Here is a 25,207-nt window from a genome sequence, read left to right on the forward strand (position 1 = left end):
GAGCTGCAGAGAGGAGGAGGCCTGTGTCAAGTGGACTCCGAGGGAGAGGGTCGGGAGAATTTGAAGTATTCTGAAGGGCTCTCGAAGCGTGGGTTCCCGCCAGCTGTTCCTTGAAGATAGGAGCTTGAGGGACAACTGGAAGGGCAAGAGGGACAGGGGGCCAAGCCGATAGCGTAGGGTGGGGGTCAGTCCTGCTCCCCACAGTCGCTTGCCAGGCCATGTCAACCCTGGCTTCTCCCTCCCTGCCCAGGCTACTGGGCAGCTGCCCCCTTTTCTCCAGCCTTCATCCTCGGAGCCTTCTCCTTGCCCAGGCCTCTGCCCTGTGTCCCACCTCTCTTCTCAAACACTGGTATTTGTGGGGAAGGGAAAGGGGGCTTTTCCAAGCCCATCTACGCAGGTTGCCTCCCCATGCTGTCCCCAAAACCACATACCGATGACTCACACTGCCCCTTTCCCTAACTCCTCTCCCAGGCTTAAGCATCTGGAAATGGCCAGGGAGCGAGTGGGCGTGTCTGGAGGGGCTGTGGGGGTGGCTGAAGCGTGTGCTCTCTGGAATTCAGTTTACATGTCTCCATCTTCCCTCTCTCTTGCCCCTGCTCTGTGGGGACTTTGTCTGAGCCTAGAACAGCCCCCAGCCTCCCTTGCCATTTCTCTGGGTAAGCCCCACAGGTTGTCAGGACAAAATCTCAGAAGCCACAGCTCCTTGGGGAGGCGGGCAGGCACTGAGAGTGGAACAGCTAGCAGGCTCTTTAGCCCTTGAAGCTCAGGAGCCTTCAGCTGCCATCTCAACTTGGCGTTTCTTTGCACTGAAACGGCGGGGGATGGGAGGGAGGGGCCCATTAGCCTGCCTCTTCTACCAGTCTTTGCAGTCCCTGAGAGTCTGAGTGGAAGTTACCTGCTCCTGATGGGAGGGAACCAGGGCTCCTGGCAGGGCCCTGCAGGAGAGTGGGGAAGGAGCCTCGTGGCAGGTCCCCAGAGCCTGCCCGTCACCCTGGCATCATAACCACAGTTCAGGCTCTCCTTAACCCTGGCACCAGACCCTTCGAGACCATTATCTTGCTCACCATCTTTGCCAACTGTGTGGCCCTGGCCGTGTACCTGCCCATGCCTGAAGATGACAACAACACTCTGAACCTCGGCCTGGTAAGATGACCCTCCCATGCCCCTTGGAGGACTTTGTTCTGGTGAGTGGTTCCACATCCTGAGGATGCAGACTCTGCTTTCCCCACCCCCTGCGGGCAGCAGGGTAAACCGCTCATCCCAGATTCTGTGACATCCTAGCCAGCACTGAGCGGGTACTCACTGTGCCAGAGAACACTCATGACAGTCTCACTACAACCCCACAGAGTTTGACGCTCATTTGACAGAGGTGGAAACTGAGCCTTCATAAGGTCAGCGAGTGAGCATTGGAGGATGAATGTCATTTCCTTTCCCTGGATAGAATCCAGAAGGAATCTGCTTCCACTGAGCTTGCCTACTGAAAGTGTTATATCTAGGAATCTGAAGAAAGAGCATACTTTAGAGTTCTATAATACCACTTTCTCCCCACCCCTTCTAATGACACAAACGTGGAACCATCTAATTGTAGAGCTGGAAGGGATTTTCCAGAATCAGGTCATCCTACCTCCTCCCACCCCACTCTGCTTTATGCATGTGAATGCTGAGGCCTAGAGACGTTAATGAACTTCCTTACCCAATAGTTAGTTACTAATAAAAATGACTAACATTCTTTAACTGTTTATTAGCTGCCAGACTCTGTGCTAAATAGTTGATATTATTACATTTTTAATCTCCACAAGTACTGCTGTGGGGTGAGTAACGCTGTTAGACTTTTTTAAAAGATAAGACAACTAGCTTAAAAACAGTTGGGTACCTCGTCCAGGGTCACCCCCATCTAAGCCTGTGGTAGGGTCTCAAGCCGCATCTCTTTGGACCCTGCTCCTATACTGGTTGTGTTGCCAAGGTGGAGGGAGCAGGAGGACTTCTAGATAAACCTCAGCGGCTGGGATGTATCTTGGTGGAAAAGCCTCACTTGAGGCCCTGAGGCCCAGGAAGCCGCCATCTCAACTTGGCGTTTCCCTGCACTGAAACTGTAGGGGACGGGAGGGAGGGGGCCCATTGGCCTGCATCTCCAGCTTCTCTCTGGCTCTTCTCACGCTGGTTTCCATGGGAATCTATCTTGAGTTGGGGAGAAGCTGGGATTCTAAATGTGTGCTTTCTATGAGCAGAAAAAACTGAACCCCCTGAAGGTAGAAGAAGAACGGGATTAAATGACGCAGGGCCTGTGGAAGCTTTGCTGGCTGGGAAGGTCTTTTGTGCAGCCCGATCCTTCTACAAGGTGGACTTAGTTCTCTATGTGTCTGAATTCGGGAGGGCACTGGGTCCACCCTCTCCTTGGGAAGTCAGACTTTTGGGTCTCAATTCCACATGTGCTCCTTAAGAAGTTGACTGCTTTTGCAAGAAATTTTGCTCTTCTCAGAGAATGTCTAATTGCATAACGGTTATGTCATCTTTCATCGTGAAAGAAAATGGGGCCTTGTATTTTTTCAATGGTCCTGAGTGTGTTTCTTTTTAGTCTGGGCAGGACTTGCAGAGCTTGGAGTGAGGTGTACAGCTCATAGAGACAGGGCAGTGAGTTCCATGGAGGAGGGAAAGCTGACCTGAAGGAAGACTTTCCAGAGCAGCAGATGTCACCTGGCAAGTCAGAACTCCTTGGGCTACTAACTATCAGGGAAGGACCCTAATCTCACCCCTTCATTGCTTCTGCCTGAGGCCTCCTCATTTGCTCTTGCCAATTTTATGTCCATTTCCACAACACCCACCAAGAGGGAAATGAGAGGGGACAGGGCAGAAAGAAGGGAACTTAGGTACTTACCTCTCCCTCCTTCTACTGGCTACTTTGTAGATATCTGGAAAAGATTGGGGACTTTCGTGTTATCCAAAATGACCCATAGCTTTTAAGAAGGAAGACCTAATTCTGCATGCACTTTCTCATTCACTCTACAAATATGTGTTTAGTACCTGTTATATCCCTAGCACATACTGGAGATATAATTGTGAACCAAATAGACATAGCTTCCATCTTCAGAGCTTAATTAATATAATAAGTTAAACAAGTAATTACAATTGAACCAATTAAACAGGTAGTGAAAATGAAATGGGCAACATGTGAGGTTTGGGGACACTCTAATGGCCTACTGGACACTAGGGGTCAGGGAGGCTTCCCAAAGGATGGGATGGTTAGCCTGAGAACTGAAGGATGAAGACGGGGCCAGCTTTGTGACCCTGAGACCTGTACAGGACCCCATGCTTCAGGCTTAATGCCCTGTAGTCATACGATGGAAATTTTAATTAATGTTATCTTTGAATTTTTTTTTAAGTAAAGTCCTTGGAGACAATGGCACACACACTGGGAGCCAGGAACTTGGCTCACACATGCTTCTGCCTCTTGTCACCTTCCTGCCTCAGAGGATGGGCTCTCAGCTGGCTTCCTTACACTCTGGTGCCCTGGGCCCCTGGCAGAGACTTGGGTGCAGGAACAGGGAGAGACACGGTTGGGCACATGGGCCCTTTGGTGTCTTGAGGAAGGGTATGACTGTGGTCGTCCCCACCCTGGGTTGACTGCCACAGTTCATCGGTGGGCAGCTCTGCCACACCGAGCCATCTGCCATTCAGGTACCCAGCATCTCCCCTATCTCCCAGAGAGGATGCCGGGATACCCGTGGGTATACACCTACCCAGTGTGGGTTGAGGTGGCAGGTCCATGTGAAGGGGAGAAGCCTGGCACGACCTCACCTGTAGCCAGGGCACAGGATGTGGGGCTGGCAGATGCAGGGGACCTGGAAGCCGTAACCTGTGACAGTCTGCACTGACCCCGTACATTTCTGCAACTAAAAACAGCATGATAGGTGGAAACTGTGAAAGAAGGATACGTTTTATGTTTAGTACCTTTATCAGCACTGATTTCCTGCTCTTTGAACAAGAGGCTCCATTTGCCCTGTGTCCCCCAGTTGTGCAGCAGGGACAGGACCAGGGTCGGGAGGGTGAGGAAAGTGTGGTAGAGAGACCAGCAGGAAAGGGGTTTCCAGTGGAAGGAGCCGTGGGGCAAAGGACTGGAGGCAAGAGTAGAGGTCGGGGTGGGATGTGGAAAGTCGCGCAGGCCACCACGTCAAGCGTGGATCGAGGTGAGATGGGGAAGCAGCAAGAGGGACGCAGAGGCAAGCAGAGTCATCCAGGCAGGAGCTGGAACTAAGGCCCCAGAGGTGGTGGAGATGCATGAAAGAACAATGAGCAACGCTAATGGCCTTGGTGACTGATTTCATGTGTGTGGGGATGGAGGAGGAGGGAGGCGGTGGGGCAGGCGAGGGTGACACTTGGGTTTCAGAGGGTGATGGAGCAGATGGTGGTGTCACTTTGCAAGGCAGTTAGAGCCAGTTCAGCTGTGGACCTGTTGGGATGCAGGTGTCTGTCTGCTCATGGACAATTGGCTCTGCAGGCTGGAGAGTTTGATGACAGAGGTTTCCTCGCTTTGATACTTGCCAGGCTAGCCAGGGTGGGGAGGGGCGGGGATGGTGGCGGCAGGCAAGAAAGTCCTCCTGAAGTTCATGAGTGCCAGCAGAGTCAGGGGCGCTGGCACCCTCGATTATGGGAGGGGTTTCATGACACCCGTCTGTAGGAACAGGTTCTCCTGGGACATCCCCTCCAGGTCCCTCTGCTGCTCTTCTTCCACTCAGCATTTGATGAGGGTAGTGGACGTGGAATTCTGGGGGCTGGGAGACCCCTCTGACTGGCTGCTCTGTGTCAGTTAGAAAGCCCTGGGTCTTCCCTGAGTAGAAGAGGAAACTGAGACCCAGCGAAGGCGAGGAGTTCCAGGACACACAGTGGGTAGGAGAGGGTAGCAAGAGGAGAAGCGGGTGCCGGCATCCTGACCCAGGGAGTGACATCACACTGGAGAGGGACTTGGGGTCTGAAATCAACCAGGTTGGAAAAGCAGCGTTTTGTGGCGTTTAGGAAAATGGGCTCCCGAGTCAGAAGGTAAGCTTCTGGGGCCGCTGTCCATTCACGGTCAAGTTATGTAACCTCTCTGCTCCCTCAGTGCCTTCTTCGTAAAACATGGATAGCATCGTATACTTGAGAGAAGTTTCTGGATGAGTCAAGGCGTTCAAGGTTGTAGTGCCTTATCTATCAACCTGAGGAACTTCATTGTGCATATCCCACAGTGCTTCAGAGCCAGGCCTCAGTGCCGGTGCCTCAGTGAGATCCCCAGGTCTCACTGAGGTCCCCAGGTTGTCCTGGATTCCAAGGGCATAACCCTTAGCAGCTATGCCAAAGGATTATTTAAACTTTATTTTTTTGAAGTCCTCTTCACCCCACCCACCATCTGTCCGTGTTTTCTCTTTAATCCTTCATCTTCTCTGAAACATCAGTTTATCTGAACAGCTTCCCTGGTCACTCCTCCCACCCTGCAGTAAATTACCATTGTCACCGTGAACGACATCCAGGATGGGCCGAGTGCGGGCATGGGACGGCCTTTCAAATGCTTATCACACTTAATGTGGGCGAGGCAGGTCCTGGTACTCCTCTCATTTGTAGAGAGGAGTAAACTGAGGCCAGCGCGGTGAAATCACGGCACTGTCCAGCTGGCTCTATGGGTCTCTTGGTGGACCTTTCTGCACATCAGAAGAAGAGAGAGGAGGAAGGCCGTCTCTGCTCCCCGGGGCCTAGCACAGTGCTCGCCTATCAGGCAAGCTGGCTTTCTCCTGACTGGAGTTTCTGCCTGCCCAGGGCCCCCTGGACACAGCCACCAGCTCCAGCCTCTAGGCCTGCTTGCATTGCCCAGGTGGGAAGGCTGCCTTGGGCCCGGGGGCCTATGGCTAGCACAGTCCCTCCTAGGGCTCTCCCAGGAGACTGGAAACTGGGGGAGGAGGTCTCGAAGCCGGGCTGCTTATCAGATAAGTAGGAGGATGGAATGGACATTGGGAGTAGCCATGGGGAAGGGCAGTGTCCAAATGTGACTGGAAGCTCAGACTAGAGCCCAGAGCCCGCCCCCTGGCCCAGGCCCAGCTCTCCAAACCAGCTCTACCCCTACGTCCCATCTGCTCTGAAGGGGTTCTGCTTTTCTGAGGGACCCCTGATTGAATTAAAGGAGACTCTCTTGGGAGGATTGCCCACCATTCCAGGCTTGGCCAACCTGAGGGGACCTGTGTGACTAAGCAACAGCAACTATGAGAGCTCTTGGCTCCTGGGAAAAGACTGGAAATGGATTGCTTTTGCTCTTTTATTCCCGTCCATCCTCAAAGCAATCCTGCCTCGAAGGATGATTTTCAAAAAGTGAAAATGTAAAATTCTGATTAAAATACAGAAGGAGCACATGTCAAAGATAAATTTGACTCATAAGAGAATGAACAGGAGGGTAAAGATGGTTTACAGAGAGCTGGAGGAACAGAAGTATGATAGTGGAAAGAGGAACCAGGTGGCCAGGTGAGACCACCAACTGGTCAGTGCCCCAAGGGCGTTGAAACTGTCACCACTGGGGTTGCCTTTCTATGGGGGAGGGAGACTATTTGCATCTCTACAGGGCCCAATAGCAGAGTTAAACAAAGGCACGCCTCCAGGTCAGTGTTCCAGGGAGGGGACAGGAGGGGATCTGCCCACCAAGGGACTTTTGCAAAGTCTGGGGTGGCAGAGATGGGGGTGGGGCTGTGTGCTTCTAGTATCTAGTTGGTAGAAGCCAGGGACTTTACCAAACATCCTGCAACGCACAGGACAGCCCCCTCCCCCATCACCGAATTATCTGGCCCAAATGTCAATTAGGGCCGAGGTTGAGAAACCCTGCCTTGGTTAAATAATCCTTGGCCTGGCCTATTATAAGATGTTCCAACACGACATCACAAAGGATATGGTGCCCTCCCTTTGCCTTATTTCCAAGTTCTAGAAAATTTTTCTTAATGCCATCAAGCAGGCATTGGCTGCTCAGATGGGTGGGTGGGCTCTGGATTGCCGCCCAGTCAGCCCCTCCCAAGCCCTAGAACAGCCACCGCCCCTGGGGCATCGTTGGGCTCCCCAGGACTCTGTTACATTCCTGGGCTTCAGGTTGCTACTGAGCGTCCTCCGCAAGGCTGGAGCCTGAGCCTCTGGCAGCCAGGGCGTTTGTCTTTTTATAGGGTCCGGAATGTGCCCCGACTCCTGTGGCCTGTGGCCGGCTCCACCCAGCCATCTGGGGAGGCTGGCGCTTCAGAAGGATGTCAGCTCTTGTCTTGCATTTCAGAGACATAGGACCTGCGGGGTACAGGGTGGTCAGAGCCTGGACCACCATGTGGAGAACTGACCGTGCTTAACGAGGGTCTGCCAGGGGTGCAGCTCCCCTTTTGGGACACTTAGCGCACCCCCCCAACCTTAATAAGGCTTAGCTGTTATTATCACAAATACCCAAGACAGCCCTGGCCCGGCAGCTCTGCTTCTCCCAACTCCCCATTTGCCTCTAAGGGCATAGATCCCTCCTGTGGCTCTCAGCCCCCATCCCCCTATCCCCCTGTCCCCCTATCTAGACAGCCCTGGTGTGTCTGCTCCTCCAAGTTGAGGGGCCTAGGGGAATAAAGGCCCCACTGGGGAGGTAGGACGGCGAGAGACCCACTCCAGGCGAGTCTCTTTGGACCTGTGTTCATTGGGTTAAATATAGTCACTTCCCTCACTCCCCAACAGGTCACTTTCCAAACCTGGAGTCTGAGGAGTCAGGGAGATGCCAGGCCCTGGACACTCAGTGAACGGTGTGACCACAGGGACCAGCCCATCAGGCTGGCTGACTAGAAAGGCCACTGACTTGCCCCAGCAGGTGGAGTGGAGACCTCACAGCCTAGGGCACCTCGCACACCCTGGCAAGTGGCACTTGCCTCATCTGTGAAATAGGAAAAGTGGCACAGCAAGGCCAAGTCCCAGCCCAACGGTGAGGTGTGTAAGAAATGCCTTGTGCCCTCAAAACCCCCTCCATGTGGATTCTGCACCCATTTCCTCTGGGATGCAGGGAACTTCAACAGCAGTCAGTGCTTGTAGTCACTCCACTGCCCTGGGCTGTGCCCAGGCCCTAGGTCTCTGGAGTGCCAAAGTCCCCAGGTCCAGGTTCCCTGCACCCTCCTTAGGTCAGGGATCCTGGCCAAGGCTGGAACCTGCTTTCTTGGGAACCAGGCCTCCTCCCAGTCCCAGCTGCATCTTCAGGATACTGTAAGCTCACCCCTGAGACCTCCCACCCTGGGGTGACTCTCAAGCCACAGAAAACAAATGCCAGGGCCCTACCACTCCTGAGACGAGGGCCCCCACCCTGACCCTCAGGCCCCCACCCTGTCTGCTTCAGGAGCCAGAAAGAAGAGAGAGACAGGGGAGGGGAGTAGGAGTCCTTACTGTCTTCCAATGGTTGTACCGGTCCAGCCTGCCGAGCACCTGCTGGGAGGCCCGAGGAGTGAAGGGACATGTGGGGCCACCATGCTAGGCCCCTGTTCCGCCCTCAGTCTGAGCTCCACCCAGCACCTGAGCAAACCCTCACCTGAGCCAAATCCCCTCGGCTTCCTTGAAGCAAACGGCCTTGGCCAGTGGGCCACAGGTGTGAGTCTAATGCCCCACACCCCACTCCCAACCCCAGCAGGTCACATGCCTGGACCCTAAGGGAGGGGACTTTCAGGCCCAGGTGAGGGAGTAGGCACCTGGTAGCAGGGCACCTGCCCAGAGGGCCCTTGTCTGGAGGCCAGCCTGATGCTGCCTTCTGCTTCTCTTAGACCAGCCCCATTAGGGTTCCTTCTGTGGGCTCTGTAGATCTAGAGCCTTCCATGGGCACACGGGTGGCCTGGGAGACAGGAGTGCAGACCAGGATGCCGTGCTTAAGCAGACACACAGGGGAAGGAGGTGTGGGGACAGCTGCCTCTGTGGTCCAGACAGGGGACTGGTGCTGGGAGGGTCCCTCTGGAGAGGAGCCAGCTGGCTCCCACTATCTTCCCACAAAGCCCAGTGCATGCCGGGGGCAGGAGCAGCCTGCACTGGCGACCTTGGAGTTGAAAGCAGGCAGTGGGAGGGTAAGGGAACTATGGTCTGAGTCCTGCTTTTTTCAGTCTGGGACTTTGTGGATACCTGGCTCCAATATCCCAGGGAGCAGGTGCAAGGCCTGTGGGTCAGGGCCACACAGTGACCTGCCTCCAGCCACGTGTGCCTGGAGAGACCCAGCTGAAGCCCTGTCTGTGGAGGGACGGGAACTCCCTTGAGCAGGATGTTTGGCTTGAAGGATGTTTCCCTTGAAGGGAGTGGAAATGGAGCTCTCCATCCACAGGCTGGTTCCTGTCCTTCCCTGAGCTCAGGAGGTCAGGGAGGCCGATACACAGCTGTCTGTCCTGTTCTGGTGCTGGTCTGATGTCCAGCATCTCTTCTTGGGAAAGGAGATCCCAAGGCTAAAGCTGCCTTTGAATTATGCAGCCTCAGAGATCACACATTTCCAGTGTTCATTCATTCATTTAACAAACATTTCTTGAGCACCTACTATGTGCAGGGCAGTATGACACATTCTGTAGTCCACTTTCAGATGACAATCTTGGGGGAAGGATGAGTTTGGTTTTGGAGGGTTTTTTTCTTTCTTTCTTTCTTTCTTTCTTTCTTTCTTTCTTTCTTTCTTTCTTTCTTTCTTTCTTTCTTTTTTTTTTTTTAAGTGGTGGGGATGGAACCCAGGGCCTTGTGCATGCTGGGTAAGCACTCTACCACTGAGCTACACACCAGTCCTAGTTTGTTGTTTCTAACTTCAGTCTACCATGGAAGTCTACTGATGCATGGCCCTACTATGTAGGATCATGTCACAATTTGTGCCTTGTGGAACTTACCATGTGACTTTCACAAACCCAGATTTTTCTACAGTTCATGCATGTGCTTGGAAGTTGCTCCAAATTGTTATGAAATTTTTCCAAATGCTCACTCGATGCCTATTCTATACTTCTCTCACCTCGGAGAGATGGCAACAGTCTCTGGACCAGTCCCAGGCAAGAGTCTGCACCTCGGGCTCTAGGGCCCCAGCGCACCAATTAGTTGACTCAGTCACAAATATGTATATGGCGGGGCTCGTTCCAGATGCAGATGTCAACAGTGAACACAGCAGACTCCCTGAACTTGAGCTTGTGAACCTGATATTAGATCCAAAGACATAGTAAACATAAATAAATTAAATAAACAAATAGCAAGCCTTGACAACTGTTAAAAAGAAATATAAAGAAAGACAAGGCAACAGATCATGGAGGAGGAGTGATCTGGAAGGTCTGATTAATAAGCTGACTTTCAAGTTAGAATCTGAAAGAAAGAAGACAGGGAGTCATGAGAATATCTGGGGGACAGCATTTCAGGCAGAGGGAAGAGCAAGAGAAAAACTCAAAGCCTCAAAACACTTTGAGCTAGGTGTGAGGGGAACTCGCACCCTGGGACAGGGCATTGGAATCCTCAGCAGGGGGCTTTCTCCAAAACCCCTCCCCTTACCTGCCCCCAGCAGCCTTCTGAGCTGTTGAGTACCCAGGCCCCCATATCCAGGGGGCCATGATTGTTGAGGAAATGACCCATCTCACTTATTCTTGGGGCAGTGAAATCACTGAACTTCCCCAGAGGATGACACACAAGGATGCCATGGTCTCCAGGACACTGCAGCTGGGTGGCAGGCAGGGAAGAGTACACAGTGTCACCGAAAAACAGGACACACAGGGCCGATTATTCCTGTGCGATGTCGGAGGGGCCTTAAGAGATGAGAGGACCACTTGGGTGGCAGGACTCAGGGACACTCCAGGCAGGGAGCCCAAATGAACAAAGGCACTGAAGTTGGAGCAGTCGGGAGACCTGAAAGTCATTCCGCCTGACAGGCAGGTGGTCAGACGGTCAGTGGTGGGGCAAGAGAGGTCAAGGTGAGTAGGAGTGATGTCGTAGAGGGACTTGCATGCTCGGGAAGGCCTGTGGGTTTTACTGCCATGGTTCAAGGTCACACAGAGCCAAGCCCTGGTAAGTCACCCACAGCTGTGACCACATACAGTAACTCTGAGAACATGAGCAGAACGGCATGGAAGCCAACGGAACAGTGTAGAGAGACAGCGCCTTCAAGGCCCCCAGTAAGATTTCCTGAGCCTGTTTTGACCAGGCCACAATAGACACTCCCTTTCAGGATGCCACTTAATCCTGAAGACAACTCTTCCGGGTAGTTTTCATGATCTCAGTTCTGCAGATAAGGAAACGGAGATTCATGGAGTCTTAGGAACTTGAGTGAAGACATAGAGTTGGTGAGAACCTTCTGCCATAGACCTACTGCCTGTATGGCTGACTCTTGGGTGTGCTGATGGCAATGGGTACTTTGGGAAGTTTGATGACCTTATCTCAGGAAACAGCCTGGCCTGGCCCAGGGCATCCAGTCCCAAGCTTAACAAATATCTGTGGAATTGCCATCCCTCACTCCTTTGTGCAAGGATGAGTCCAGGCTGGGGAGGCCATGGAGCCAAGGCAGTGTGACATTGATGACATTGTTCCTATGGCACAAGAATGGATATATTCCTCTTCTGTGTCCCTTTCTCTGGGCAAGGGCCATGCCATGTGTGCGCACAAGTTTCCTCTGGCAGTGGACTGTCGTTCCAGACACCCACGATTAGTCTGCCAGGAGGATGGTAGAGAGGGCTGGGCCTGGAGCTAATGGGCTGTGGAACCCGAGTGACCCCATCCGAGGCCCACAGCTCCTGACAAACTTGCTCTGAGCCAGGCAGCAGCTGGACAGGCAGCAGCAGGTGTCGGTAGCACTCCGGTGTCCGTGGCTAACAGCCCGGCCTGTGGACACAGCAACTATTTTGGGTCCTGTTTTCCCTCCCCTCAGCCTGACTTCTGTCTGTCCCCCTAGGGTTTTCGGCAATCTGATAATTGACATGCTGACTTGACTTCCCTCTTCTCCCTCACACCCCTCCCCCTGGTGTGTGTGACTGTCAGAAGCGTGCCCTGAGACACAGAGAGACAGCCCGCTCACCTCCAAGGAGACCCCAGTTTCCCCACCCGCTCTCAGCAGGGGGATTCCAGACCTCCCTTTGGAGTTCGCTGGCACGAAGTGGGTTGCCCAGCACCCCCGGCTGAGGCCAAGCCGTCTCCAGCAACAGACCTTCTGGCAGACTGGCACAGCTTTGCCTTTTAACCACCATTCTATCATTTCTGGAAGATGGAGAACGCTGTGAGATGACAAGTTAGTGGAAGGAACTAGCGGTGAGGTCAGGGAGCCAGGACAAGCTCATATATGCCTCTGTTCACCCTTCTTCCTGGAAGGAGAAATTATGCTTTCAGGAAAATGCTCTCCATAACCTGTTTGGAGATTTCTGGAGTCACAACTACATTAATGAGTCATTTTGGAGATCTCTTCCCTTGCCTCCCACATCTGTTCAATTGGAAATAGAAATAAATGATCTTCCAAATCATTAATGGGGTGGTCAGTTCCCCAATCTGACTCTGCCAGTATAAAGGAACCGTGAATCCATAATATGAGTTAGGTCTCCATGGTGAACTGAAGGAACTGCTTTCAAGGGAGGGGGCGTTGGTGACTAACAGTAAATGGGGGGCTGGTCTCTGGAGCATGGAGTCCCTTACTGCACAATGCCATGGGGCACCCATCACTGTCACCTCCCGGAGTTGTCCAGCACTTCAGCCTGGCCCAAGCAGAAGGCCACATTGGAGACTGGGCTTCTTTGGGGAGGTTTGGGAACCGAAGCTCTTAGAAGCCACCAAGCCAGGGTTCAGATGGCTGCAAGGAGAGCAGTTTCAGCCTGGAGCCCTGACAGAAGGGACCTGCTTTCTCAGTTAGAAATAGCTCTTGCCTGAGCTCAGAGGAGGGGAAAGGTGACCTGGCCAAGCCTAGGGTGACCCAGAGGATCAGGCTACGGGAGCAGAGCCCAGAAGCATCAGCATGGCCTTCTGTGGGGTGTGTCTGAGCTGAAACCTGAGCTTCTTACCTGAGGGGTCTCCCCCATACACAGAGTACCCCCCATTTGGATCACCCTGCTTAATAGCGGCTGCCTGCAGGCAGCTCGGGTTAGGTAGGCCACATGAGCAGGGAGGTTACAGGAAAATGAGCAAGACCCTGACCAGCAAGGGGAGCGACTCTGGAGTTCTGAGAAGTCCACCAGATGTGGGAGAAGGAGGCCCCAACGAAACCACCTGGGGACCTTCATCCTGACAGCTGGCCAGATTGTTCATTTATTCATCCAGTTCAGGCCCTGGGAATAGAGTCATGGGAAAAAATAGACAGAAATCCCCCCACTTGGTGGAGTCTCGATTCTACCAGGGAGGAGAGAGAATGAACCAGAGAAGAACGCGCCTACAGTATCTTAGCTAGGGACAAGTGCCGAGGAGACGCAATGAAGTAGAAAGAGGAATACGGAACATTGGAGGTGGCTCAGTGCACCTGTGGCCAAGGAAGTCTTGGTGAAGGGACACCTTTTGAGTAAAGACCTGCCAGAAGTGAGAGGGCTGGCGAGGTGGGGCTTGTGGTGTGGGAGGCTGGGGTGGGGTCCCTGCAGAGGGAGCGAGCGTCCTGTGGCGGGCGCTGAGGACCAATGGGGTCAGAGGGGCTGGAGGGACAGGAGAGGTGTGACCACATTTACTCCCACAGGAGAAACTGGAGTATTTCTTCCTCATCGTCTTCTCCATCGAAGCTGCCATGAAGATCATCGCCTACGGCTTCCTGTTCCACCAGGATGCCTACCTGCGGAGCGGCTGGAACGTGCTGGACTTCATCATTGTCTTCCTGGGGTGAGGCCTGGCTCTGGGGGGACTGGAGTCACACCTTTGCTGAGGACTACATGCCCACCGCTGACACCACTGTCATCCCAGGGACAGGGTGGAAGCCCAGCCTTGTGCCAACCTCTGCCACGGGGTGGCTTCCACTAACGGCTCCCCAGGGGTGCGTGGGTGTTGGTGGAAAGACACTGTCCCCCAACACCTGCCAGCAGGGCTCCAACTGCTCCCCAGCAGGCACTGCAAACTCCTCATCTCTTTTCACACCACTTGACAGTGGAAACCATGTGTGTGGTCCCCGTGGCCGGCAGTCCCTGGGGGTTCATGTTTGTCATCTGTCCATCTAGTCCACATACCTGCATTATCTGCCTGTTACTCAGGTTCACATAAAGGGACATTTAGTAACCTGTATTAGTTTGCTGGGGCTGCCCTGACAAGGCGACACAGGCTGGAGACTTGATGGAGATTTCTTTTCTCACAGTTGTGAGGCTAGAAGTCCAAGGTCAAGGTATCCGCAGGTGTGACTTCCCCTGGGGCCTCCCTCCGGGGCTTGCAGATGGCCACCTTCTCCCTGTGTCCTCATGCAGTCTTTCTAGGCACATGCACCCCTGGTGTGTCTCTTCTAAGGACACTGTTCAGATTGGATTAGGGCCCACCCTGGTGACCTCATTTTAACTCAGACCCCTTTTTAAAGGCCCTGTCTCTAAAGACAGTCACATTCTGAGGGACTGGAGGTCAGAGTTTCAACACAGGAATTGTGATCAGCCCATAACATTACCTGTAGTGACCACCACCTAATTATAATAGCCGCGTTTACTGAGCACTTCAAGTGCTTTACATATAGCATCTCATTTAATTCTCCCAACAATCTCCCCCCCACACACACACTCATTTTGTAGATAAGGAAACTAAGGCACAGAGAGGTCAAGCAACTTGCCCAAGATCACATAGCTAGCTGGCGGCATTGCCAGGATTCAACCAAGGAAATCTGGGCTCCATAGACTTCACCCTTAACCACTGCGCTGTCCTTCAATTCAATAAATACCATGCTGCTTATCTGCTAATGATCCAGTGCTGCTTTCAGCACAAGGAGGAAACATAATTCCGTGAATCAGCCTTAACCCTTAATGAGCTGCACTGACAGGAAGCCAAGAGAAGAGTCTGCAGAATGCATCCAACACGACGCCACCGGCTGCATCAATGCTTCACACGCTGTGTGTCCCAGGGGGCCTGTGTCCGGGGAAGGGTTTCTAGGAAGAGAGACTTGAAGGATAGTGGAAATTTGAATAAACTCAGAGAGAAGGAGGTGAGCAGGAAGGAAAACCACAGGGCTGCCTGAGAAACAGCTGGGGAGGAACTTGCCCTGGGTGTCCTGCTCTGGGTCACCGCGGGAAGGGGGCCAATCAGCACCCTCCGACCCTCATGGTGTACTTACCAGGGACTGGACTGTGGCCCAGGGCAGGGACCATGGCACACATCCCTCAAGAGCAGACACAGACATCACGAAAGGATCACAACACTGTTTTCACTGAGTCTGAACTTGGCCTCAGAATCCTTTTTAATAAAATCCAGAAAACTCTTACCAAGTTCCCAGTTGGCAGTTGATGCAAGTATTTGCCATCTCCCCCCAGGTACTCTGAACACCGATGGGACACAGGGTCCCAGGCCACTGGGACAGTGGCTTACCTGACCACGGGGCCCTCCTCCCTGTCCTCTGCATTCTAGGGTCTTCACGGTGATCCTGGAACAGGTCAACGTCATCCAGAGCAACACGGCCCCCATGAGCAGCAAAGGCGCCGGCTTGGACGTCAAGGCCCTGCGAGCCTTCCGCGTGCTCAGACCCCTCCGGCTGGTGTCGGGGGTGCCCAGTGGGTGGCAGGGCCTCAGCACCTCCCCTCCCCCTCTCCCGACCTGCTCCCTTGTCCCCTTCTGCCTCGGTGTCCCAGAGGCTTCCCAGGGTTCACAGAGAGGGAGGTTCCCGGGGCCCAGCCGGCAGGTAACTCCCCTTGCCCCCTGTGCCCGCCCTGGCAGGCCTGCAGGTGGTCCTCAACTCCATCTTCAAGGCCATGCTCCCCCTGTTCCACATCGCCCTGCTGGTCCTCTTCATGGTCATCATCTACGCCATCATCGGACTGGAGCTCTTCAAGGGCAAGATGCACAAGACCTGCTACTTCACTGGGACGGGTGAGCCCTTGGGGACTGTGGCTAGTGCCTCCCACACCTGTTGACCTGGACAGGGGGAGTCGGAGGAAGGACCCCTCTGCCCCGTCAGTGAAAGGCAGGGGCCTACCTTAAGTCGGCATCTTCCAGGCTTTCTGGGCCAGTCATGGACCGAGACGCAGGCTTGGAGTGAGCCTGGATTTCTCTTCCGCTTTCCCTGCAGCTGAAGTTTTGACTTTACCTTGAGATTCCTCAGAGCAGGGGCCCACGAGCTAGACTCTGAAGGAGACCTTGAGGAAACACCCAAGAGTCAAAGGGGTCATTTGTCCACTTGCCAGACGTAACCTACACTGAGGCCTAGTCACACTTGAACCAAGTTTTCTAAACCAACAATCCCCCAGCTTCTTGAATTCAGGATCCCTTTATACTCTTACAAAGTAAGGGGGACCCAGAGAGCATTTGTTTATGCAGGTTTGATCTGTTGACATTCATGGTAGTAGAAATGAAGACTGAGACAAATGTCATATTACTTTGTTAAATCATTTTCAAAGAATAGGCATAACTGGTGACATGAATAATATATTTTTATGAAAAACAATTATATTCTCCAAAACCAAAATAATTTAGTGAGAAGAGTGGCACCATCTTGCATTTTTTGCAAGTCTCTTTAGTGCCTGACTTGACAAAAGTCTACGGTGGACAACGCCACTCTGCATTTGTTGAATGAGAGACAAAGGGAACAGTAACATCGTAGCATCGTTGCAAAAGTAGTTAGTAGTTCTGGTGAATTAGGAGGGTCTTATTTGGTATTGGGGATTGAACCCAGAAAGGCTCTACCAATGAGCTGCATCCCCAGCCTTCTATTTGTTTGTATGTTTGTTTTAATTTTTCATTTGAAAATATTTTGGGGAAGGTGATACCTGGTCCCTTGTGCTGAGACTGGCTGCCCCACCCGGGCAGCAGCTTGCTAGGTGGGTCTTAGTCTCAGCCTTGGTCTGGTCTTGGCCTGGGCGTTACTTACATCAGAGTCTATGGGAAATTGAACATGGCGAGGAAGAGGCACCCTAAAACTTGGGCTTCTGACTCAACAGAACAGCGCACTGGACCTGCTGCATCTCAGGAGCTGGTCCCTACCTCCTCACATCCACCGGCAACAAGGGGACAACTGATGCTGGCAGCAAACTCTGATAAAGCTTCCAGTTGGCTACTTTTTGGTCCTCTCCCATTCCAGCCTCTTCCTGTCACCATGACAGTCTGCATCCTAGTCAGCACTCTCACACAGATAGGAAGGGACTGTCTATCATAATCTTCAACCCAAATTTGGAGGTCTTAAAAGCCCCTGTCCTGAGCCTGGCACACTCCTGGACTTCCAGCAGCTCAGGAGACCGAAGCAGGAGGATTGAGAGTTCAAAGTCAGCCTCAGCAATGGTGAGGTGCTAAGCCACTCAGTGAGACCCTGTCTCTAAATAAAAAATATTATGTGGCTCAGTGGTCGAGTGTCCCTGAGTTCAATCCCCGGTACAGAAAACAAGAAAACAAAACAAAGCCCCTGTCCAATTGAGGCTACTGACTTTGTGGGGTCAGGGACCCTGCTCTGACCATCCAGGTCCTCCCTGTCCTGTTTCAGAGCACTGAGCCCACATGGTCAATGTGGGTAAGGTGGGGCGTTCCGGTTCCGATGAGCTAAGCTAATCTCCGAACACAGGGAGACTGGAAAACACCCTAATGGGATCCAGAATGTCAACACTGCAGGATTTTAGAGACAATAAAAGCACCATCCAGGGGAGCGAAGAGGAGTTCAGGCTGCGGCCTGTCCACAGCTCTCTGGAGAGCTGACCGCTGCCCCGCAGGCCATATGTCAGCCCAGCGCTGTTGGAGGAGGCCCATCTGAGCCCCCAGATGGGCCTCTGAAGTCAGAACACAGCCCCTGTCCCCAGTCCATGCCCCGCTCCAGCCAGACAGCTCCCCCTCTTTGAGGGCAATGGATACAAAGACCATTCCTGCTAATCCTTCATAGGTTGCACTTCTTAGGACAATTAATCCTGGAAGCAGACCCTCCAAAGAGGCCCAGGGGTCCGGGACACTTCTGCCCATAGCCAGCCGCCGCCAGCGCTCGGCCTGGGCCGCCCCTTCCTCTCCAGCCCTCTGCTCCGTGGGGAGCCGTGCTGTGCTTTTCACCCGGTGTGGCTCTAGGCCTCTCGCTCCCTCCCCGAGCACCTTCTCTCCTCTCACCGCCCACCTCCTGATGTTGCCTGCCTTCTGCCTCCAGATATCGTGGCCACCGTGGAGAACGAGAAGCCGTCTCCCTGCGCCAGGACAGGCTCGGGGCGCCGGTGCACCATCAACGGCAGCGAGTGCCGGGGCGGCTGGCCGGGGCCCAACCACGGCATCACCCACTTCGACAACTTTGGCTTCTCCATGCTCACGGTGTACCAGTGCATCACCATGGAGGGGTGGACGGATGTCCTTTACTGGGTGGGTCTGGGCCCTGCCCCCAGAACCTGCTGCCCTCGCTAGGGCAGGCCTGCTCGGGAAGTGGGCGGGAGGGCCTGCCAGCTCTCCGTAGGCCAGCGGCTGGCTGCAGTGCCGCTGCCCCTCCTCGCCCTCCCTGGGCACCTCTACAGGGTGCATCTTCCTTCTCGTCCCCAGTGTTGTCTCCGCCTCCTTCAGGCAGTCCCATGGTGCAGGGGGATGTGTCCGTGCAGACAAGAGGGGCTGAGAGTGGAAAGCAGGAGCTCCAGAGAGTCTCATCTCAGTCCCTGGCTGTTCCGTCAGCCTGGCTCTGAGGGACTTTCCTGGCAACCCACATCTCAGATACCTGAGGGGTAAAGGGCCCTTGGAGTCTTTCTCTTTGCCATTGGACAGGACCGCTTTCCATATTTATCATAGAAATATTGCTGTATACCAGTATCCTCATCTATAAAATGAGGATAATAATACTGCCCACATCATAGAGTCAGTGGGACAATGAACTGAATTACAATGGTGCCTGGCATCTAGCTGACACTATATGAGAGTTTTCTTCTTGGAGTGTCTTTTGATTTGGTAATTATTAGAAGCAAGTTTTGTTTGTTTTAATTCTGCAATGATGGAAGACATTGTTCCCATTTCACAGGTAAGCAAACTGAGACTTGGGTAGGGTAAATAGCTTGCCCACAGTTATGAACCTGATGAGCCATGGAGTCAAGAATGGAACTCTAATCCTTCTGGCTCCACTCCAGAACTCTTAATCACAATGTGGCCTGGACGGGGAGCAATGGTAAAACTGTCAAATGCTTGGCAAACATAAAGGATTAGTGTGAATGCGTCTTGTGAGCTCAGACTAGGGAAGCAAATGAGTGTCACCATGTTATTTCACCTCTGCTGCCAGAGGAGAGAGCACGTTGCACCCTTATCCTCATCAGACCGATGGGGTGATTAATGCTCAGAGACATTGCATGACTTGTCTGGAGTCACAGAGGTTGTTCACTTTGAAAAATTTTGGTTATAAAGAAACCAACCGCAGGGCGCGGTGGCACACACCTATAATCCTAGAGACCAGGAGGCTGAGGCAGGAGGATCACAAGTTCAAAGCCAGCCTCAACCACTTAGCAAGGCCCTAAGCAATTTAAACAAGACCCTGTCTCAAAAAATAAAAAGGGCCAGGGATGTGGCTCTGTGGTTAAGCACCCCGGGGTTCAATTCCTGGTACTTACCCTCCACCAAAAAAAGAGACTACTGGAGATGGCGTCCACAGAGTCCAGTCCAGAGGCAGATGGGAGAAGCCTTGGTGAGGGAAATGGGTAGCCGGCCTAGGGCAGGTAGACAAGCAAGGCCGCCCTGCAGACTGCAAGGAGGAAAGGTCTCCTTGTTGGGCCCAAATCGCTTCTCTCCTTGTGCCCAGGAGTGGCTGGGGTCTGAGTGGACAGACCTGGGGAGAGGACTTAAGTCCTCAGGTCAGAGGATGGGACTCACACCTGTGTTTGGAGCAGGTCAATGATGCCATCGGGAACGAGTGGCCCTGGATCTATTTTGTCACCCTCATTCTGCTGGGATCCTTCTTCATCCTCAACCTGGTGCTGGGTGTCCTGAGTGGGTAAGGAAGCCCAGGGGCAGCTGGGCGGGAGGTGCGGCTAGAACCTGGGCTCCTCCCTGGGTCCCCTTCAGTCCCACTGGGCCAAGAGCACTTCTTCCTGGTTAGCAAGAAAAAGATAAAGGACCCTTCCGGTTTTCATTTCCTCCCTTTTTCTCCTCAAGTCTCTCCCAGTCTTGCTTCCTTCCGTCCTGCATTTACACTTCTTCTGAGCAAAGCCCCTTAGATACCGCCTCCTGCCCCAGGGCACGCCTGTGGGGCAGTATGGCCTTCTGGTCAACACCCACAGTTCATTTAAATTCCCACACTACTGCTTGGCTGTGACCTTTCTCTAATTACATAACCTCTATGTGCTTCGCTTTCTGCATCTGTCAGATAGGAATAATTTTAGTATCTACTTCATAGGGTTTACGAGGATTAAATGAGTTAATACACATAAAGTACTCAGAAAGGGTCCGACACATACAGTGCACTAAGTACTAACAGTCATTACTAATGAGGGCTGTTCCTTCAGGGACAACCCTGCTGGGGTCCCACCCAGCCACAGTGAAGAGGTGAGCAGTAACCAACAGCCCCCTTCCTTGTTGGTATCACCCCACCCTAGAAGCTCCCCCGCCCCAGGCAGTCTATAGGTAGAATTCAGGGGGTCTGAGAGGTTGGGTAGGAGAAACTTATTTTTATTTTTTATTATTCCTACTACAATTGGGTTTTCTTTAAATGATGAATATAGGTGACAGACCACAGTGGTATTAGCAGTGGCCATGACTTGTCCTAACAGAAATCACAAGTCACGTTACAGTTGTTGCAAATATGGATACTCATTCCTCCTTTAAAATTGTGATCGTTATTCAATCTACAACTAGATCTTAATAGCACTGCAATAGTGAAGAACAACATGTATTCCTCTCTCAGAATGCTGCATACTTCGAAAACGGTACTTTCATATAATTGGTTCCTTTGTAAACTGTGGTTTTATTCTATGCATCTTGCACAAAATAATTGTTCTGAGGAGAGATCTGTGTGCTTTGCTGAACTACAAAAAGGTCGATGGCACCAGAGAGTCAAGAGCCCCCACCAGGACACCACCCTGCCAGGAAGCAGACCCCTCCTGGCCACTGCTGCTGCCGCCTCCTCTGGTGCACACAGGGCTCTGCCCTCTGCTGCCCAGGGCTGCCCTCTGCTGGTCCGAAGATCCCTTCCAAACCCTCAAGTTCTTTCCTTCCAGTGCGGATGCCTGGCTTCTTCTTGGCCTGGGGGAATTTCCTCGAGGCCTTAGGCCTATAAGTAGAAATAATTTCTAGGATAGCTGAAAGGGCCAGGCAGTGTCCCCTTTGTGCAGGCAACTCTGAGGATCCATGGCTGTTTGGTCAGGGCAATACACTAACATGGCACTAACCCCTAAAGTCTAAAGGTAACCCCAAAATAATACAGGAGAAAATGAAAAAGAGTGAGAAGATAGATACCAGGGTCCGAGTACAAGGCGTTCCTGGAGGTAGGGAAGGGGAAGGGGGAGGGGAAAGGCAAGAGGTACTACTTTTAGCCACCTCGAGGGCCACTTCAGACCCCAGGCACCACCACAGGCCAGAAGGGGGCACATCCAGCCACAGAGTGTGCCCACTGTCTTCAGGAAGCTCAGTCCTTTCCCTCTTTTCCTCTTTTCTCCCCTCCTGCCTCCCCTCCCCCTTTCAGGGAATTCACCAAGGAGCGAGAGAAGGCCAAGTCCAGGGGGACCTTTCAGAAGCTCCGGGAGAAGCAGCAGCTGGAGGAGGACCTCCGGGGCTACATGAGCTGGATCACTCAGGGCGAGGTCATGGACGTGGAGGACTTGAGAGAAGGTTTGGGCCCCAAGGCCGCAGGCAGCATCCCCGCCCCCACTGCTGAGCCACACCCCCACCGTCAGCTTCCACAGAGGGCAGGACACCATTAAGTATGCCCCAAAGACTGGTGGGCCCACCAGGCAGGGGTGACATTGGCCTTTAGAGGGTGACATCTTGCCTAAGCCCTGCAGCCCGGGTGGTGGAATCCAGGGATGCCCTGGGCTCTTCCTAAAGTGCTGCGTGACCCACTCCAATGGCAGATGGGGGTCCTTGGAGATCTGCAATCTCAGGAAATCCCAGGAGGACCCAGGCTCACAGTCTCGCCGTCCTTTCCAGAGGTGCCTGACTCTGTGGCATCCTTCCTGTGGCTGACCTCCTGTATCTGTCCTATCCCTAGGGCGGCTGTCTTTGGATGGAGGCGGCTCTGACACGGAGAGTCTGTATGAGATAGAGGGCTTGAATAAAATCATCCAGTTCATGTGAGTACCTGACCGTATCCCAGCTGCTGTCCCTTGCCCTGAGACGTGGGGTTAGAATCCAGCGAGTTACCTTCCCCTCAAGTCACTTTCCCCAGCCCTTAGAAAGAACGCTTTCCAAGGAAACAGGGCCAGTTCTTGCTCTGAGGACTCTGCAGTGGCCAGCTGCTCAAGGAACACGCAGAGAGGGCCCTGAGCAGGAGACCTATTTACATACCACACAAGGAAGAAGCAGGGAGCCCTAGGGGCAGCTGGCACATCTGGCTGCTGCTCTCTGAGGAAGTGGGCTTGGGTGAGGCTGGAAGCCTCCGCAAGGGAAGGGGACACACACAGCGTGGGCTTCCCAAGGAAGCAGCCCTGGCCCAAGCGTCTGGAGAACCAGGGGACACTCCAAGTTCTTGCCTTTGTCTTAAGGAGGGTTTGTTTGGTTGGTAGGCTGTCTTTTACAAATTCACACATAATCTCGATTTTTGGAAGATCAAACAATAGAGAAATACACTAAAGAAACCATGAAAGTCCCTACTGCCCTTCAAAGAGGTAACCATGGCAACGGTTAGATGTGTAGCCCTCTAAGATCTTTTCTGCGCTTTCATCTCTATTACACACACACACGATTTTCTGCTTGTTTTGTTTTCTACATGATGGGGTTATTTATGTTAACTACTGTCACTATAATGACTAGAATAGTGCCCAACACATAAGAGGTATTGACAAACATTTGTTAAATAAATGAATACAATTATGTCATCTCATGGCATAATTTTTACTTAAAATTATCTTTTTGGGGCCATTTTCACACCTGTGTGTATGTGCATTTACAGATATATAAACATACACACACCTTTTAAAAAACGTATCTTTGAATGTAAACTATTCCTCAGTACAGGTGTACCGAAATGTATCTAATTAATCTTTCCTGTGTTGTGCAAAAGTATGACCATTTCTTTTGGGCAGAATTCTAGAAACGGAATTTCTGGGTCGAATGATATATAGATTTTAAACTTTGGTAAATGCTGCCAGATTTTCACCAGAAATGCCATACAAATGATGAAAGTGACTTGTCCTGACCATCCCAGACATCTTTAAGTTATTGGGACTTCTCTGTGTTGCTTTAATGGAAATTAAAATGCATGGAGCCCCACGTCAGGCACCGTGCTGGGTATTTTCCTTGCATCACCTCATTTAATTGCCTCAGAGGTTGGCATCCTTTCTATTCTCATTTGAAAGATGAAGAACTTTGCAGTAAGAGGCCAGATTTTAAATCAGCCAGGCTCTGTAACTCATGCCCTTAGCTCTCTTGTGTGGGAAGGAGAGCAGGTATTCTGACCAGGTGTGGCTGGAATTCAGCTGAAAGTCACTGGAAAAAGGTGGACTCCAGCAAAGTAGCTCTTGGTCTCTATCTTCCTGTCCCCTCCCTCAGCCGGCACTGGCGGCAGTGGAATCGCGTCTTTCGCCGGAAGTGCCACGACCTAGTGAAATCCAAGGTCTTCTATTGGCTGGTGATCCTGATCGTGGCCCTCAACACCCTGTCCATTGCCTCTGAGCACCACAACCAGCCACTCTGGTTGACCCATTTGCAAGGTGAGCTGGAGGGAAGGAATTCAGGAAGGGGGCACAAGGGCATCATGGGGTTTATCAGAAGAGGTCAACTGGATATTGACCTCACTTTCTAGGAATTATGGACTGCTGGGGTTGATCATGTGATTGAAGTCTGTCCTTTTACAGTGAGAAAACAGAGAACTCAAAAGGCAAGGAGACACACCTAACTTTCCTCCTCGTGGCTTTGCTATGGATGAGGGCCCCAAGACAGCAAAGCATTGGGACAACTTTCAGGGCTTACTCAAGAGACTGGGCAAATTATTTTAATTGACGATCATTGCATATAAGAGTACTAGTAATTTAGAGCTCCAAGCATCCAAGCTCAAATCTTACTACAAAAACAGCAATCTTTCACCAGTTATTTATTGCGTGTGTACTTTATGTAACACATAGAAAAAGAACTGAGGATACAAGAGAGCCGATTCACTGCTCTTGACTTCAAGGAGCGTACTTAGCCAGAGGAGAGGATGTATGAATGGTTTCAAGGTCATCCAGAAGGGCACTGATAGAGCTAGAGGGAGGTCACAGAAGAGATGCTGGAGATCCATGGATCTTAAAGGATGAGTAGACATGGCCCAGGAGGCCAAAGATTGACAGGGTTTCCTGCAGGAGGAACCATGCATGCAAAACTGTGAAAATGTGAAATGACCTGGCAAACTGGGGGATATGTCGAACTTTGAATGTGACTGAGAGTGGCAGAGTTGCATTTGCTTATGAGGGACCTCATATGCTGTCATAAGGTGTTGGTAGTGTAATCTTTGGGCAAAGGGAAGTCAGTGAAAAGTTATAAGCAGGAACATAACAGGATGGGACTCGAGCCTTTGCAGAAGGTTAATGGGTCAGCCTCATCCACCCAGTCAATGTGCCCTTGTGGGCGGAGCTCAGGACTGTGACCAAGAGTAAGGCAGGAGAAAAGAAGGACCAGTTCCAACATGGGACAAATGAAGTGCCATCCCACTGCAGATAATGCTGTACAATTTATAATAACACTATTTCAAGTTAAGAGAAGGAAGTCTCTGAGTGGCAGAAACAAAGAGGTAGTCAAAAGCCAGAGGAGCAAGCTCATGAGCTGACTTCCAGGGACATGTTAGACCTAGACCTAGACCTAAACCCTCAAGAGTGGCAGCTGGGCTTTTAATGTCTATGCAGGGATAAGAGATGGGACCCGATGGGGCCCTGAGCTGGTACATATGCATACTGCCAAGGCCCTGGCAAAGCCACCCCCAAGCAAAAGAGCAAGACTCTCCCTGCCATTGGGCCATATGACAAGCTTGGAAGTTTATCCCTGTTGAAGGCCCTGGGAGGAAGAAAAAAATTCTCCA

The 25,207-nt window shown here is 52.2% G+C and overlaps 1 protein-coding gene across 1 annotated transcript in view; it reads left to right on the plus strand.

Annotated features, from left to right (window-relative positions):
* Cacna1s (calcium voltage-gated channel subunit alpha1 S) overlaps window positions 1-25,207 on the plus strand; it is a 63,215-nt gene that overhangs the window by 852 nt on the left and 37,156 nt on the right. The window contains exons 2-10 of the mRNA XM_047520493.1: window positions 1,038-1,143; window positions 13,637-13,776; window positions 15,487-15,629; window positions 15,793-15,945; window positions 18,191-18,396; window positions 19,893-19,996; window positions 21,683-21,828; window positions 22,208-22,289; window positions 23,707-23,867. Coding sequence (XP_047376449.1) covers window positions 1,038-1,143; window positions 13,637-13,776; window positions 15,487-15,629; window positions 15,793-15,945; window positions 18,191-18,396; window positions 19,893-19,996; window positions 21,683-21,828; window positions 22,208-22,289; window positions 23,707-23,867 — 1,241 coding nt within the window. The remainder of the gene's footprint in view (window positions 1-1,037; window positions 1,144-13,636; window positions 13,777-15,486; window positions 15,630-15,792; window positions 15,946-18,190; window positions 18,397-19,892; window positions 19,997-21,682; window positions 21,829-22,207; window positions 22,290-23,706; window positions 23,868-25,207) is intronic.

Source organism: Sciurus carolinensis, chromosome 12 (genome assembly GCF_902686445.1).
Source record: "Sciurus carolinensis chromosome 12, mSciCar1.2, whole genome shotgun sequence".
Classification (NCBI taxonomy): Eukaryota; Metazoa; Chordata; class Mammalia; order Rodentia; family Sciuridae; genus Sciurus; species Sciurus carolinensis.